This window comes from Nicotiana tomentosiformis, chromosome 3, assembly GCF_000390325.3.
Source record: "Nicotiana tomentosiformis chromosome 3, ASM39032v3, whole genome shotgun sequence".
Lineage (NCBI taxonomy): Eukaryota > Viridiplantae > Streptophyta > Magnoliopsida > Solanales > Solanaceae > Nicotiana > Nicotiana tomentosiformis.
In genome coordinates this window covers 55,988,403-56,004,473 of record NC_090814.1, presented here as the reverse complement: position 1 = coordinate 56,004,473, position 16,071 = coordinate 55,988,403, and the positions used below count along the sequence as shown (strand labels likewise).

General features: G+C 39.9%; 1 protein-coding gene across 2 annotated transcripts; it reads left to right on the top strand.

Annotated features, from left to right (window-relative positions):
* The first annotated feature begins 2,173 nt into the window (after positions 1–2,173).
* On the top strand, positions 2,174–4,773 carry LOC104086807 (7-deoxyloganetic acid glucosyltransferase-like). 2 transcript variants are annotated; one of them, XM_009591146.4, is made up of 2 exons: positions 2,174–2,850; positions 3,742–4,773. In XM_009591146.4, the coding sequence occupies exons 1-2, from the start codon at positions 2,346–2,348 to the stop codon at positions 4,668–4,670; spliced, it is 1,434 nt and encodes a 477-aa protein (XP_009589441.2). In that variant the 5' UTR covers positions 2,174–2,345; the 3' UTR covers positions 4,671–4,773. The 2 variants fall into 2 exon arrangements, with proteins under 2 accessions (XP_009589441.2, XP_009589440.2); XM_009591145.4 differs by having other exon boundaries at positions 2,177–2,850; positions 3,709–4,773.
* Positions 4,774–16,071: the final 11,298 nt, after the last annotated feature.

Below are 16,071 nucleotides of genomic sequence, written 5' to 3'. Positions count from 1 at the left end.
TCGAGAGACGTCCTTCGTAAGACCAATCATTAAACGTATTTGTGTAGATGTTTATAGCAATTGTCATTAGGTTATTTAATGGAATTCCCATTCATTCGAAAGAAGAATTTGAATCCTAAAGATAATTTAACCAAATCGAAAGAGTCAACATAACATAGAAATTAAACTTGGAACAGAGTTATATCTCAATTAACAGTTGTGCACATATCTTATCAATGTCCTTATTTCTCTCACTGATATTCAATTGTTGCAACCTAATTCCCCATTTTCTGAATAGTGTTAAGCTAAAAATTTATTCAAGAATTATTTAAACCAATTCATGTGGAGACGATTTAATAACTATACTATCTATGATTAGCGAGTATTAACTTTGTACACCGGTTTTGCGCTCATCAATATCTTTAGGGTACCATGGATAAGGACTTGTATTATTCTGATTCCCCTAATTTTTTATCCATGCTTATTCAGATAGTGATTGAGTTGTTTGTCTTGATACTAGAAGGTCTGTGACTTGGTTTTATATGCTTTTAGGTGGCAGTCTTATTAGTTAGAAGTACAAGAAGCAACTAGTTGTTTCTTTATCCTTTGTTGAGGTTGAATTCAGGGCTCTTAGTAAAATGGTTACTGAATTGATATGGTTTTTTGCTTAGCAGATTTTGGCTCCTGTTTTACTTCCTTTCTTTGTTTTCTATGACAGCGAGGCTGCTCTGCATGTAGCAAGAACGCAGTATTTCATGAGAGAACAAAATATATTGAGATTGATTGATATTTCATCCGGACTTAGCTCAATGATGGTTGAATTCAACTATTCTATATTTCAACTTCCAAGCAGCTGGCGGATGTGCTTACTAAACCTCTACTTGGTTAGAGTACTCTTCATCACCAATTTATAGGCAAGTTGAAGATGGTGTTCACCTCCGATTTGTAAAACTTGTTGAGCTTTTGGATTACATGGCATCCAGGCCGTGACAATAACTTGTTAAGTGGTTGTATTGGTTGATATATTTATGTTGGACCATTTTGTATTTGGGCCACTTTTATTATGTACAAAGGTTTCAAATAGTCTTTTATTCATTTTTACCCTATTTATGACCAAATTATAAATATAGGAACTTAGATTAGATGGACCGTCAGATTATTTTACACAATTCTCTTTTTCTGTATAACTGATACACTCTTTTTTTCATGGTTAAAAATTCTAATAATATTTGTTTGATTTCGGCTCGACTCACTTTGTTGTCAAATGAATATGGTGGAGGGTGGTTGAGAGGAGATGAGAAAGGAGAAAGAGAAAAAATAATTTAAAAAGTAAAACCATGACTTTCCGCGCGGTCAAATATGGTAAATACACGTACATTGCCATGTTAATGAAATATTTGAGTTTTGAGTTTAGGTTGTCATTTATGCTATATTTTCTAAATTTTTAATCTTTTAAGAATTTATTATAAAATGTACCTCTATTTTTAATAATTTAAATTGTATATTCATGCATTAAATATATGTTTATAAGGTTCTCACCATTTTTATTCTCAATTGTGTAAATATATTATTTTTAAATTGTAATTGTTATTAATTATATTACTGATACGAGCAAAATTATTTTATTTTATTTTATCTTTATTTCGTTCATTATTTTTATTATTTAATGTCATTAAGTGATGCTTGATTGTAATTTGTATTTTTATTTTCAAAATGAGATTTACTTATTATAGTAAGTAAGTTCATAACATAGATTTTAAAAAAGAAAAAAGTATCATGATATTAAAAAAGTAAAAAAAAAAAAGAGAGATAAATATTGATAACATAGAGGATAAAATAGGTGTTTAAAACACCAATTGAGAAATGATGAGAAGAATGTCTATTATTCTAACATAGAGAAATTTTGATTTTGAAATTAAAGTTGGGAAGTGTTACTAATTTTTATTCAATGAAAAAACAGAAGGAATGAGCTTTTAAGGTCATTTATAATGTTGAAATTAAAAAAATATTATTTTTAAATTTTCTATGCGTAAAAGATAAATCTTTATGTATAAAAGTAAATATCATATATCTAAAAAAAAATATTAAAACTAAAAATAAATTTGCAAACCCACGAAAAAAATAAAACCAATTGAGATAGAGTAGTAGAGGGAAAGAGAAGTGTCATTATTGAATTGAACCACAAACAAGGTAAAGGTGCACCAACTCCATTTATTAAAGGAACAAATCCTAGGCTCAGTATCTTTGACAAATCTTTGTGTCGTCATTCGTAAAATCTTAACCCCTGCCAAAGCTTTATTATAAGCGATCAATCTTATCTCCCATTCTCCACAAGGAGCAGAGAGACAACTCAGAGCTGTTCAGCAATGGACCATCCCTCTTCTCACGTGCTCCTCTTCCCTCTTCCAATACAAAGCCCTATCAATTCTATGCTTCATCTTGCCGAGCTCTTCTGTCTCGCCGGTTTGCAGGTCACTTTCCTCAACACCAACCATAATCAGAAACTTCTCCTCCGTCACACCAACGTGGAATCAAGATTCCGGCAATATCCCCGGTTCCGTTTCCGGACCATTTCTGACGGCCTACCGGAGGAAAATCCCCGATCGTCGGTACAGTTTGGAGAGCTTATTAGCTCTTTGCAAGCTGTGGCGGAGCCTTTCCTGAGAGAAATATTGCTCAGTAGTAGTAGTGATGGAGTTACAGAGCCGCCGGTGACGTGTGTTATACCAGATGGGTTGTTTTATTATGCAGTGGATATTGGTAATGAGATAGGAGTTCCAGTTATCCCTTTCGACACTATTAGTCCTTGTTGCCTTTGGGTTTATCTCTGTATTCCGAAACTCATTCAAGCCGAAGAGATTCCTTTCAAAGGTACTCTTCCTTTTCTTTTTATATAAAATTGATTATGCATCGACAAATGGTATTTCTTTCACTTCCATTCTTTATCCACTCGCCCCTTTTCCCTCATAATATAATATTAATAGAAGTTGAGTTGTGTTGAGTACACTTTACGTGTGAACATATATAAAAGAAACTTAAATATAAAATTTTAGCATATCACTGTTTCGCACTCCTCTCTTCCATTTTATGTCTCTGTTGATCAAATTACCTAAAACAATTATATTAATTCGGATATAAAATTTTCAGATTTTTTTGGAGTAATTTATTTCATATTTTTAAAAGATATTATAAGTTAAAATATGTAACAAGTTTATATATTAAAAAGATTCATTGTGAAATAAACTTATTTGACTTGACTTTTCGAATAATAAGTAAAGTGGAACCAGAGGAAGTATCTGCTTCTATGTTCAATATAAGGAAATGCTACTTGTGACTAAACGAAATTCTTACTGGATAATATCTTATGTGATACAATTACTAAAATAAAATTCCATCTTAGTTGCCAGCATCAAGACGTTAATTTCTATCCTAGTTATTTCAATAATTTTTCGAATATTTTAAGATTACTTGTCTTGGTCAAAGTTAAATACTACTGTAATATGTATTCGAGTTTCAAGAATAGATAAGGTCAATGTTTATCATTTTATTAACTCTTTTCCATAATAAAACACTAGGATTCTTCTAGTACCAATGGTTTCTTCCAAGTAGAAAATATCTACGTAAAAGACAAAATACTTTCACTTTATTTATTTTGGATGAACGCCTCTTATGATTTATGGCAACATATAACTCAGCTAAACAAGCCAAAAATTTATCTTTCTTGTCAAGGAAATGATTTGGACGCATTGTTCGAAAATGTAGCTGGCATGCAAGGTCTTCTACGCCGTCGTGATTTTCCATTCTATCGTCTAATCGATTATGCCACCGACCCCTATTGCCAAATCGCACTCAAAGAAGTGGAGAGTATCCCTCGATCCAATGGACTCATATTAAACACATTTGAAGATTTAGACGGCCCATTGCTCTCCCTCATTCGCTCTCATTGTCAACAAACTTATGCTATTGGGCCACTACACTTGCATCTGAAGACTAAACTTGCTGAAAAAAGGATGCCAATATCAGCCTCTTCAAATAGTTTGTGGGAAGAAGACCACAGTTCAATTCAATGGCTCGATGCGCAGCCCATCGAATCAGTAATCTATGTAAGTTTTGGAAGTATGGCAACTTTGTCAAAGGAGGAAATCTTGGAGTTTTGGCATGGGTTAGTAAATAGTGGAATCAGATTTTTGTGGGTCATGAGGTCCAACTTGTTAAGGGGAGAAGAATCGAACCACCAATTTGTGAAGGAGCTTGCCGAGGGATGCAAAGAAAGAGCCTACATAGTGAGTTGGGCTCCACAAGAAAAGGTATTGGCCCACTCTGCTATTGGTGGGTTTTTAACTCATAGTGGATGGAACTCGACTATGGAAAGTATTGTTCAAGGAAAGCCCATGATCTGTTGGGCTGTTTATGTGGACCAACGAGTCACAAGTAGATTTGTGGGTGAGGTGTGGAAAATTGGGGTGGACATGAAGGACATTTGTGATAGATACATTATAGAGAAGATGGTGAAAGATTTAATGGTAACAAATAGGGATGAGTTTAAGAAATCAGCTGAGAAATTATCTAATTTGGCAAAAGAAAGTGTTGGAGATGGAGGTTCATCGTACAATGCTCTTCAATGTCTTGTCGATGACGTTAAAAAGTTAGGCAGAAAAGGGAAGGATATCAAATCTAACTGCATTGGATAAAAAGGGTAAAACTTAGCATCATTATTTTGTACACATGTGCAACTGATATAAATATTCCAATGTTCAACTAAAAGAATAGATATTTTCTTCTTCTTTTATGGGATACAAGTTATTTACCCGTAAAATAATATAGTTAAATTTATACGTGATTTATATGCAAGTGAATCGATTTGATCCCAAAGTGATAAATAAATTAATCAAGAATATAAGACTTAGCGTTGAAATCGAGATAAGACAACAAAAATCCTGGTTCCGAAAGCAGAGCTTCCGAAGGCAGTGGTAACGATATTAATAAGCAAGAAGTTAAAATATTATTGAGTTTTAAATAGTATATAACATAAGTTTGTGGGAAAATTCCCCTCTTAAAATGGTTGTTGAGCTCACTATTTATAGTTGTTCCTAGGGAACAAGGTCCTAGGATCAAGCCTCTCTTAAATGACAACTATGAGGGTCGTTGAAGAAAGTGTAACGGTAGACACTGAATGTTATATTCTCTATAACAGACTACGTACTTAATGCTATAGAATATTCTCCATTAAATGCTACCGGATAAAGGCCTTTATTTTGTGTTTATGAACAACATTCCCTTCGGAAACAAACGAGATTGCTGCCCTCGGGCCTGATTGCCATTTGCCTCGCTTTCCATCTGCCTTCGGTTCCACGTATCGCTTTATTATGCGAGCATTTAATATAAGCACATTTTACCATATACAGATAGACCCTTGCATTCCGGTTGCACATCCTTGTGTCATCGGAAAGTTGATGAAGATACCTTTCTTGGCGGGAAATTTTCTGACCCCTTCTGAAAAGTTTCTGATGGTTGATTAGACGAACGTCTCTCCGGCATTCCCCGAACACGCGTCATCCTATGATTCAATAACACTTTCGCCGGTTCTCGAGGTAATTATGGTCGCGATTTTAGCCGCCTATTTCTATACTTATATGCCTCAATCTTCTCCTTTTATACTTTATAATTTTCTAAAACCTCTCAAACTCTCTTTACTCAACTCACACTTGTTTTCAACTTTCTTTAATCTTCTTCTTCAAAGAAAAAACCCTTACTTCCTTCCGATAACAATGGCCTCATCTTCCAGAAATTCCAGTGCTTCAAAGAACAAAGAAAACACTGATGATGTTGTTGCTCCTACGATGAACATCGTTATCCCCAGAAGGCTTACTACAATTAAAGACTTCGAAGAGATCCCTTCTGCTAACCCCCGCACATGGGATGTTGGTGTATATCCTTCTTCCATCCGTCCTTCGAGCATCCCTACTGTGAAGGAAGCCTGTGCCTGTTAAGATTTGAATATCATCGCTCCTGACCTAGCCGAGCGGGTAACCTTCACCAAGAAGGCTTTTACGTATGTTTATACGTACCCCTTCACTTTGGGCATGTTCTCATTGATCGACGGACTTGACTCCGTCATCTTGGAGTTTTGCTTCCGTTACCAAGTCTGATTGGCACAGGTGAGCCCTTCTGTGTGGCGTACGGTCGCATGTCTTCTACGTTAATGCCAGGAGACAGGGGAAGAGCTATCCCTGGGTCGACTGATGAACCTTTATTCCCCAAGATTTTTCGCGGGGGAGGTGGGGGGATGATAAACTTCAGCAAATATGGTCACCATGCTTTGCTCACCAGCATGGACGATGACAACGACCGTAGATGGATGGAACGGTTCGTTGCAGTTGCCACCAAGGACATCATCCCGGCTACAACTCCATTCTTTCCTGAATCATGGAGTCGTACTCGTAAGTTCAGTGTCTGTGTTTTCTTCTAGTTAAAGATCGTCCCATGCTATTACTGATCCTTCTTCTTTCCCTATTTCAGCAAGTCACTGGACACTACCAAGGGTTGAAGGCATCAGTGGGTCCAGAAGATTTTGGATGTCACTATGCCTGAGACCCGCAAGTGGAAAGAACTGTCCCTTAAATACGGGTGGAAGGCCAAAAATCATGGTAGGTTGAACTTATATCGTTTTTACTTTTCGTAAAGAAAATTGTTTTTTTTCTGTTGAATTTAGGTCTTCCGCAGGGCTCTGTAACCGTCCCCGAGGAGGATGTTTTGGTCGATCTTGATGATGCAGCGAGGTTGCTGCAGGAGGCTTTCACCCGAACGGGTGTTATCGGGCCTACTTTCGATGCAAGTGCTTCTTCTCGGAGTCTCTGACCGGAGAACAAGCAACAAAAAAAGAGATGTTCCTCCACGGCCGAACCGGTGATGGAGGAGCCAGTGATGAGGGGGTTTCTCTACATAGAAGACGACGACCTTCATCTAGTTACTCCAACCAAGGACGAGATCCCGGTGCTCTTGGGGGAATATGATATAGTGGAAGATGCTAACTCCCGCTTCCGAGTCCCAGTCCGTGTTCCCGGTACCATGAGGCTGGGTACCAGGTCTCTTCCATCTTTGGTTGATGAGCAACCAACAACTAGCACTGCTTTTGTCGCAGCTGTTTCTCAACCTACGACAACATCAACTTCATCTCCTTCTTCGCCAATTTTGCCTTCGCCACCACCAACTTCTACATCATCTCCACCGGCCGCAGTCGTCCAAGAGGAGGACGTCCCTCTTCCTCAGTCCCCAATTTATGAGAATTTGGGACATTACTATTCGGACCCCTCCGAAGTTCTTCAGAGGAGGAGTGTTTCCCTCTCAATTTCTGCTAGATACCATTTGTTTTCTCGACCGATGGAACTTACTAATTATCTAAAGCCTCTGGCTTTAGAAATAAATATGAATAAAATACAATCTCTCTCGGGAGTGTATATGGTGAACAATGCCATGCACAACGCAGCGGCGGTACAATCCTTGTTCCTTCTGTTGTTCCTTCTATCTTTGTTATGGCAGGATTTTTAATTTGTACTTCTGTTTTGCAGGCTAACTTCCTTGCTTCCAAAGTCCTTCAGAGGTTGATCCTTGACAATGAGAAACTCACCTCCGAGCGTGATCAATTGTTGACAGAGCGGGATCAAATTGTTGCTCGCCTTCCGAAACTGGAAGCACAAGCTGCTGAGGCCGTTGGGTTGGAGGCTCAGTTGCAGCAAAGCGAGAAGAGGTAGTGATCCTCGGCCAAGAGGCCGCCCTGTTAAGGGTACAATTTGAAGAAGCTAAGGCAAAGTGGGTTGAGGTCCATAATGTCATTCTTCCTGCTGCCGATTGCGAGGCTGCCTCTACTGAAATACTGAATAATTTGGAGGCAGCCTTGAACTCCAAAGCAGCAAAAGTCATAGAAGTTAGGTTCTACTAGCGATCCTTGTACAAAGACGCAAAGGCATATGTAGCTTCATGTGATAAGTGCAGGTAACATTAGCAAGAGGGACAAGTTGTCTCTGAACTCTAAATGGTATGTGAAGTCTTTAACGTTTGGGGAATTGACTTTATGGGTCCCTTCCCATCTTCTCACTCAGATGAATATAGCCAAGTAGTCGTTGACTACGTCTCTAAAAGGGTCGAAGCAATCCTTACTAGGACTAATGATGCTGGTGTGTTGTGTGAATTCTTATGAAAGAATATATTTACACGCTTTGGGATACCTCGAGTCATCATTAGTGACAATGGGTCACAGAATGTCAACAAACAGTTTGTACTATTGTTGTGTAAATATAGGGTGACTTATAAAATAGGGACCCCATACCATTCCCAGATCAATGGGCAAGTGGAAGTAGCTAACCATGAACTCAAATGCATTCTGAAAAATGGTTAGTGCTTCACGTAAGGATTGGTCAGTAAGGTTAGATGAAGCTCTATGGGTGTATAGAACAGCGTTCAAAACAATCATAGGGACTTCACCCTTCAAGCTAGTATATGGGAAATCATGTCATCTACTTATGGATATTGAGCATAAGGCTTACTGGGCAATTAGTTGCCTCATCTTGATCTAAGTCTTGCAGGAGAATACAGACTGTCGCTGATGAATGAGCTGGACGAATTCAAATTGGATGCATATGAAAATGCGCAAATTTTCAAGGAAAAGACGAAGAAATGGCATGATCGTCTGATTAAGCCAAAAGGATTTCATGAAAGGAAAAAGGTCCTCCTATACAATAGTAGACTCAGATTATTCCCCAAAATATTTAAGTCAAGATAGACAGGACCATATGTGATAAAATATGTATCGCCATATGGGGCGATCAAGATCCAAAACATGGATAGAATATTGAGCTTCAAGGTGAACAGACATATGTTAAAACCTTATTTTGTTGGAGGATTTTTCTAAGCAATCATCTAGCATCATAATCAAATGATTGTTTCCGATTGAGTCAAGTTGACGACTATAACAAAGAACTACCTCTAATCCCTTTTTAAGTTTTTATTTGTAGCGTAATGTTAGGTTATTTTGTTTTCTTTAGTGAGGAGTAAAGATTAATTGTATAGTGGATTTTCTGAAGTTGCAGGGACATATAGGTGAATGGATGGGCAATTTGAGGAGGTAAATGTGAGCTTTTAAGCACATGTATGTGCGTTGCTGTCACGACCCAATTTTTCCTCCCTTGTGTATCGTGATGGCACCTAGTCTTAGGGACTAGGTAAGCCTAACAATAATTAAAACAACAACATTATTTAAATAGAATCTCTTAAAATTTTCAAAACCGGTAGTACAAGTCATAAGCTCTACACAGTGTTTGCTAGGAAACTTCTAAATACAACTGTCCAGAAATAAGAATAAACAATGCAAAACGAAAACTGGAAGGTGACTCCGAAGCCTGGGAACGCAGTAGCAGGTTTACCTTGAGTCTCCACAGCAACAGTCCACACAGCTAGCTAACGAACAAGTACCTGGATCTGCACAAAAATGTGCAGAAGAGTAGCATGAGTACATCACAGCGGTGCCCAGTAAGTATCAAGACTAACCTCGGTGGAGTAGTGACGAGGAACAGTCAAGACACCCACTGGTCTAATAAACTGAACAGATATAAGTACATGAATAACAGAAGTATGATGTCTACATAAAGACAATGCAATATGGCTCACAATATAGTAATGGCATTAAAGCAAGAAACAACAAGTATCAGCGGAATATCATGAAAATGACGCAGACAAAGTGAATGGAACACAACCTAAATCCGGAATCACAAATACAGTAAGGACAAGTAATAACTCAGTAATTACAACCACTTTTACATCAGGTTTTAGTCAACAACTCCACGAGGTACCGAACCTCGGACAATTTATAACTCACGAGTCTCAATACTTGAACCCTAACACTTGGCATCCTGTGCCCTCATAACACCTCATAACCATACTGACGACTCGCATGCCAATAGAGCCATTCTCACATAGAAGGCAAGTAAACAAGGATGAGTATCCATGCTCAACAATATCAAGAACACCTCTTATCTGATAAGAGTGCTTAACTACGCGTATGCTTGTACAAGTGTCCTAACATAGTCCATACCGGCAAATAAGCATAAGGAAGAAGAAGAACGGACAACAATTAGATTATTTTCTCACAACTTTCACAAGATAAAGCTCACACAGGTACGCATACTACTACACAAATATCAACAACAAGAATGCCCCCAGGCCATAAGTCATCACAAATCAATCCCTGACACAGCTCACCTTGTCTCGCCACATGTGCAATAATAACATAAATGCCCGCCTTATCTCGCCACACGTGCATAATAATGTTCCCACCTTGTCTCGCCACATGCGCAACAAACATATATATATATATATATATACATACATACATATCCCGCTTTGTCACGCCGCATGTGCAAATGTCAATGGTAATAATAGCACGGCAGAAACCTCGTGCAACCCCATAATAACAACCGCACGGCAGAAACTTCGTGGATCACCACAACAAGTACAGCAGCAACAATGACAATAATACAAAGTACGACAAGTAAATCAACTCAAGAACTTTAATTCACAAAGAAATGGGAGAACCAATTCACAAGGAATAACCACAGTAAAGAATGCTAGGCGTAAAGAGAACAGCTCAATAGAGGGAAAACTAATATGTAGCAACGATCCCACAATATACACTTCAACAACATGGAAGCTATCACGAATCAAATAATTCCAAATAAAACAAGTCGACTAAGATATAGGATATCTAAACTTCTTTTAAGGTTAAGGAAATTACGAAGGATATTCAACAATTCAATTAAAGATAAGCCGCGGAAAAATAATCATAACCTCAATTAAAACTGAACAATTATAGGATAAAATAATATAAATTCCAAATAAAGATAAGCAGTTATGAAAAGATAGCATGGCTATAAAGAGATAGCAGTTTCAATTAAAGCACATATGAATCAAGTAACAATAATAGTGGATCATGAAGCAATTGATTCTAATTAAGCAGGTAGATGTGAATCTAGTAATTAAGATATATAATCATAACAAGAACAACTGCATATTCAATGAATACAAGGACCTAAGAACCCTAAAAGGCCAACTTTTCACAACTAAATCTGTGCACGCACTCGTCACGTCGTGTACACGGACTACAACCAACATAGAAGACTCAAATCCTAAGGGGAAGTCCCCCACACAAGGTTATGCAAGATACTTACCTCGAACCAAGCTTAATCAATCCGTAAAAATCCCCTTTCCTCGATTATCAGACTTCGAATGGCCCAAATCTAGCCAAACGCAAATTGCATATCATGAATACAACCACAATAGACTCATCTAATTAGTAAAATCAATATTTTAACAAAAATTCCGAAATCCACCCTAAAAAGTCGACCCGGGCCCACAACTCGAAATCGGGTAAAAGTCACAAAATACGAACACCCATTCACTTACGAGTCTAACCATACTAAAATCATCAAATTCCGATACCATTTCGTCCCTCAAATCGTGATTTTTCATTTTGAAAGTTTTCTTCAAAATCCACCCTTTTCCTCAACTCAAAACATAAATTAAATGATAAAAATAAAGATAGAATCATGGAAATAAATAAATTCTAGTTGAAGAACACTTAACCAATCGATTTTCTTGAAAAACCCACAAGAAAGCTCCCAAAATCGAATTCTAAAACTCAAAATATGAAGAAAATGGCCAAACCCTCGACTTAATGTTTCTGCCAGGACTTCCGCATCTGCGGACTAGGAGACGCACCTGCGCACTCATATTTGTGAGAAAGAGTCTGCATCTGCGAACTCAGCTGGCCAGGCCTGGAACCGCATCTGCGAATTTACAACCGCACCAGCGGCACCACAAAAGCGAAAGGGGGAACGTAGAAGCGAGCTTCTTCGCAGATGTGATCGAGGGACCGCAGAAGCGGCCTTCGCACCTGCGTGCAAACTTCCGCAGAAGCGAGCAAGCTCCCAGGCCTCAAGGATCGCAGAAGCGACCAGGCTCACGTAGAAGCGGAGCCGCACCTACGCTCCAAGCATCACAGGTGCGAAAACACCAGAACCAGACCTGTTCAAAACCATGAAAAACATCTGAAACTCGTCCGAAACACACTCGAGGCCCTCGGGATCTCGTCCAAGCATACCAACAAGTTCCATACCCTAATACGGACTCGCTCGAGGTCTCAAATCACACCAATCAACGTTGAACTTTCGAATCACACCATGAATCGAACTTATAAATTTTCAAATCTTTCAACTTCTAAAACCCATGCCGAAACCTATCAAATCAACCCGGAATGATATCAAATTTTGCAGGCAAGTCCCAAATAACATAACGGAGTTGTTCCAACTCTCAAAATCGCATTCCGACCCCGATATCAAAAAGTCCACTTCCGGTCCAAATCTTTAAAAATTTGACTTTCGCCATTTCAAGCCTAAATCAGCTACAGACCTCGGATTTACAGTCCGGACACGCTCCTATGTCCAAAATCACCCAACGGAGCTAATGGAGCCGACGGAACTCCATTCCGGAGTCATCTTCACATAGTTTCGACTACGGTCAAAATCCTAAGACTTAAGCTTCCGTTTTAGGGACTAAGTGTCCCAAATCACTTTGAATCATCCGGTGACTGAATTCAATCACGCACGCAAGTTAACACACATAATATGAAGCTGCTCAGGGCCTTATGCCGCCGAACGAGACTTAAGTTCTCAAAACGACCGGCCGGGTCGTTACATCGTTCCCCTCTTAAACAAACGTTCGTCCTCGAACGTGCTAAGAATCGCCTCGAAGTCTTCAAATCACTGAAGGTACATATCCAACACACACCTGCAGGTGACTCCACATCACCCCAATCCACATAAGCCTAACGACACCATCCCAACTATAATTCATCCTTTCCGCCAACACCGATAAGCCTTAGAGTCAAAATTCTCACCTTCCATTTGTCTTCAAAAGACCTGATTCTACATTCATAACCGATAACAGTCTCAACCAGCTGTAACAACTCATGCCTACACCCACAAGGTATGACCACACAACAAAACACCACACATAGGCCCATAATAACATTTCTGATCACAATAGCTGCCCGAAATCAAAACCAGCACCGATAATTAGACCCATATCCGTTAGCAACCCATTTCAAACCTCCACAACGCTGATAATGATGCAAGAAACACGAAGACCTCATAAATATACACCCAATTCAACAAGTCACAACTAACACCATCGGGCACACACCCCGCAAGCCAAAACTCAAGAAGCACATAACGAAATTGACTAAGTATGTAAAGGGAAACACATAAGATAAATATCAAACAAGCCCGACAGGCACAACTTTTTAACAATACCCTACTACGAATCAATTCAAAAGGAAAAACCAAAGTACATGAACAAATCATAAGGATCTCATTCTGGTATCACCCTCCACCGCGGCACGCAGCCTGGCTCAAACATATCAAATCACATGGAATCGCTCGTTCTCAACTCTGAATCACAAGTCGAATACACATCATACCAATGGAAATCCTCCACTAACTCAATTCTGCCAATAAAATCTCAACACTTGTTAAATTCTCACCCCGCTAGAGTATCAAATCACAAATTATAACCAATTTACTCAGGAATCACATCAAACCTACCATAATGGACAACGTGAATTCACTTATAGTCTCGTAACTTTCAATAATAAATAGAAACAAATGATAGACACGGGCTACCGCTCATAGAGTCTCCCAACAGGGCAAACACATATACAGAATACTGAGTCATGAACTCACCCATAGGTGGAACAACAAATAGGGGAACTCGCCCCGATAAGTAGAACCGAATCAAATATGAATAGTGTCCCTTTGTAACAAATCAAAAGCATACTTGTATGACATCATTTGGCGCAATGACCTCAAGCCTACTATATGAAACACATCAACGGACTGGACCTTCCCCTCTTGGGCGCCCTCTACTCGCCTGAATACTCCGCTGTGACATGCCTGTTCGGAGTCTAGGACAATCTCTCACCCTGTGGCTGGTATCTCCACACTCGAAGCAACCTCTCTGCTGATGTGGTTGTGGGAACTGTGCGGTACGGGTACTCGGAGACCCATGAGCACCTGAAGCACTGTGCGAAGCCTGAAGTGCAAACTGAACTGCTGACCCACAAAACCTTTACCATGTCGTACCCTGCCTCCAAAATAAGGACTAGTAGATCTCTCCGGTCTACGAGGCCTCCTCACTTCCTTGTCCTCTCTCTCCTGATCTCGCATGTACTCTCTCTCGTGGCCTCTCTTATCTCCTCTCTACTGGTCCCACATGCCCTCTACTCGGCGAGCGATCCCTACCACCTGCTGAAACGAAACATCTGACTCTAACTCCCGAGTCATGCTGAACCGAATATCATGTATTAGTCCCTCAATGAATCTACGTACACGCTCTCTAACTGTGGCGACCAAAGCAGGTGCATGCCTGGCCAAATCACTGAATCTCACGGCATATCTGACACTGACATAGTGCCCTGGTGTAGTTGTTCAAACTCCGCGCGCCATGCATCTCGAAGGGACTGAGGTACAAACTCTCTCAGGAACATCTCTGAAAACTGAACCCATGTAAGTGAAGCTAACTCAGCTGGGCTACCCAACTCATATGCCCGCCACCACTGGTAAGCCTCTCCCTGAGCTGGAACGTAGTAAAAGCAATCCCGCTTGTCTCCACAATACCCATAGTATGAAGAATGCGGTGACACTCCTCTAGAAAACCTTGTGCACTCTCTGAAGCCAAACCACTAAATATAGGAGGGTCATATTTCTTGAACCTTGCAAGTCTAAGCTACTCTTCCCCAGATGTTGCTGCCCTGACCACGGGCTGAACTGGCACCACAGGCTGTGTCGCCATGACACCTGGAACCTGACCAACATGAACTCGCTGCTCTAGGGTATGGGCGGCGGGAGTCTGGGCTACTCCCCCGGTCTGTGAAATAGCTGGTGCAACCGGAATCTACCCCGCCAGAGCCAATGTACCAATCATGCTCAGGAACTGTGCTAAGGTCTCCTAAAGTCCGAGGGTAACAATAGGCGCCTCCGGTACCTGCTCCCTAACTAGAACTACTGGCAGCTCCTCATCTGCTACTCTGGTAGGTGCTCTAGCTGCGGCACGTACTCCTCGTCGACCTCTGCCTCTGCCCCTAGCGATACCTGCTCCGGGAGCAGCGTCGTCGATAACTGCAGCTCGTGTCCTCACCATCAGTGAGAGAATGGAATGATAAAAGTTCAAACTCCGAGATCAATAAGCTCACACGATAGGAATGAAAGAAGTGCAATTGTCCTAATAGTTCTGTAGCCTCTCGAAGATAAGTACAAACGTCTCCTTACCGATCCGCAAAACTCTACTGAACTCGCTTATGACTCGTAGCACCTATGAACCTAGAGCTCTGATACCAACTTGTCATGACCCAATTTTCCCTCCGTTGGGTATCGTGATGGCACCTAGTCTTAGGGACTAGGTAAGCCAAACAATAATTAAAACAACAACATTATTTAAATAGAATCTCTTAAAATTTACAAAATCGGTAGTACAAGTCATAAGCTCTACAGAGTGTTTGCTAGGAAACTTCTAAATACAACTGTCTAGAAATAAGAATAAATAGTGCAAAACGAAAACTGGAAGGTGACTCCGAAGCCTGCGAACGCAGCAACAGGTTTACCTTGAGTCTCCATAGCAACAGTCCACACATCTAGCTAATGAACAAGTACCTAAATCTATACAAAAATGTGCAGAAGAGTAGCATGAGCACACCACAGCGGTGCCCAGTAAGTATCAAGACTAACCTCGGTAGAATAGTGACGAGGAACAGTCAATACACCCACTGGTCTAATAAACTAAACATATATAAGTACATGAATAACAGAAGTATGATGTCTACATAAAGACTATGCAATATGGCTCACAATATAGTAATGGCATTAAAGCAAGAAACAACAAGTATCAGCGGAATATCATGAAAATGACGCAGACAAAGTGAATGAAACACAACCTAAATCCGGAATCATGAATACAGCAAGGACAAGTAATAACTCAGTAATTACAACC

Excerpts from the sequence above, each read along its gene's own strand:
- LOC104086807 (XM_009591145.4), top strand. The coding sequence starts at position 2,346 with ATGGACCATCCCTCTTCTCACGTGCTCCTCTTCCCTCTTCCAATACAA. Across the intron at positions 2,851-3,708 it reads CGAAGAGATTCCTTTCAAAG|GAAATGATTTGGACGCATTG; the intron begins GTACTCTTCCTT and ends TTTCTTGTCAAG.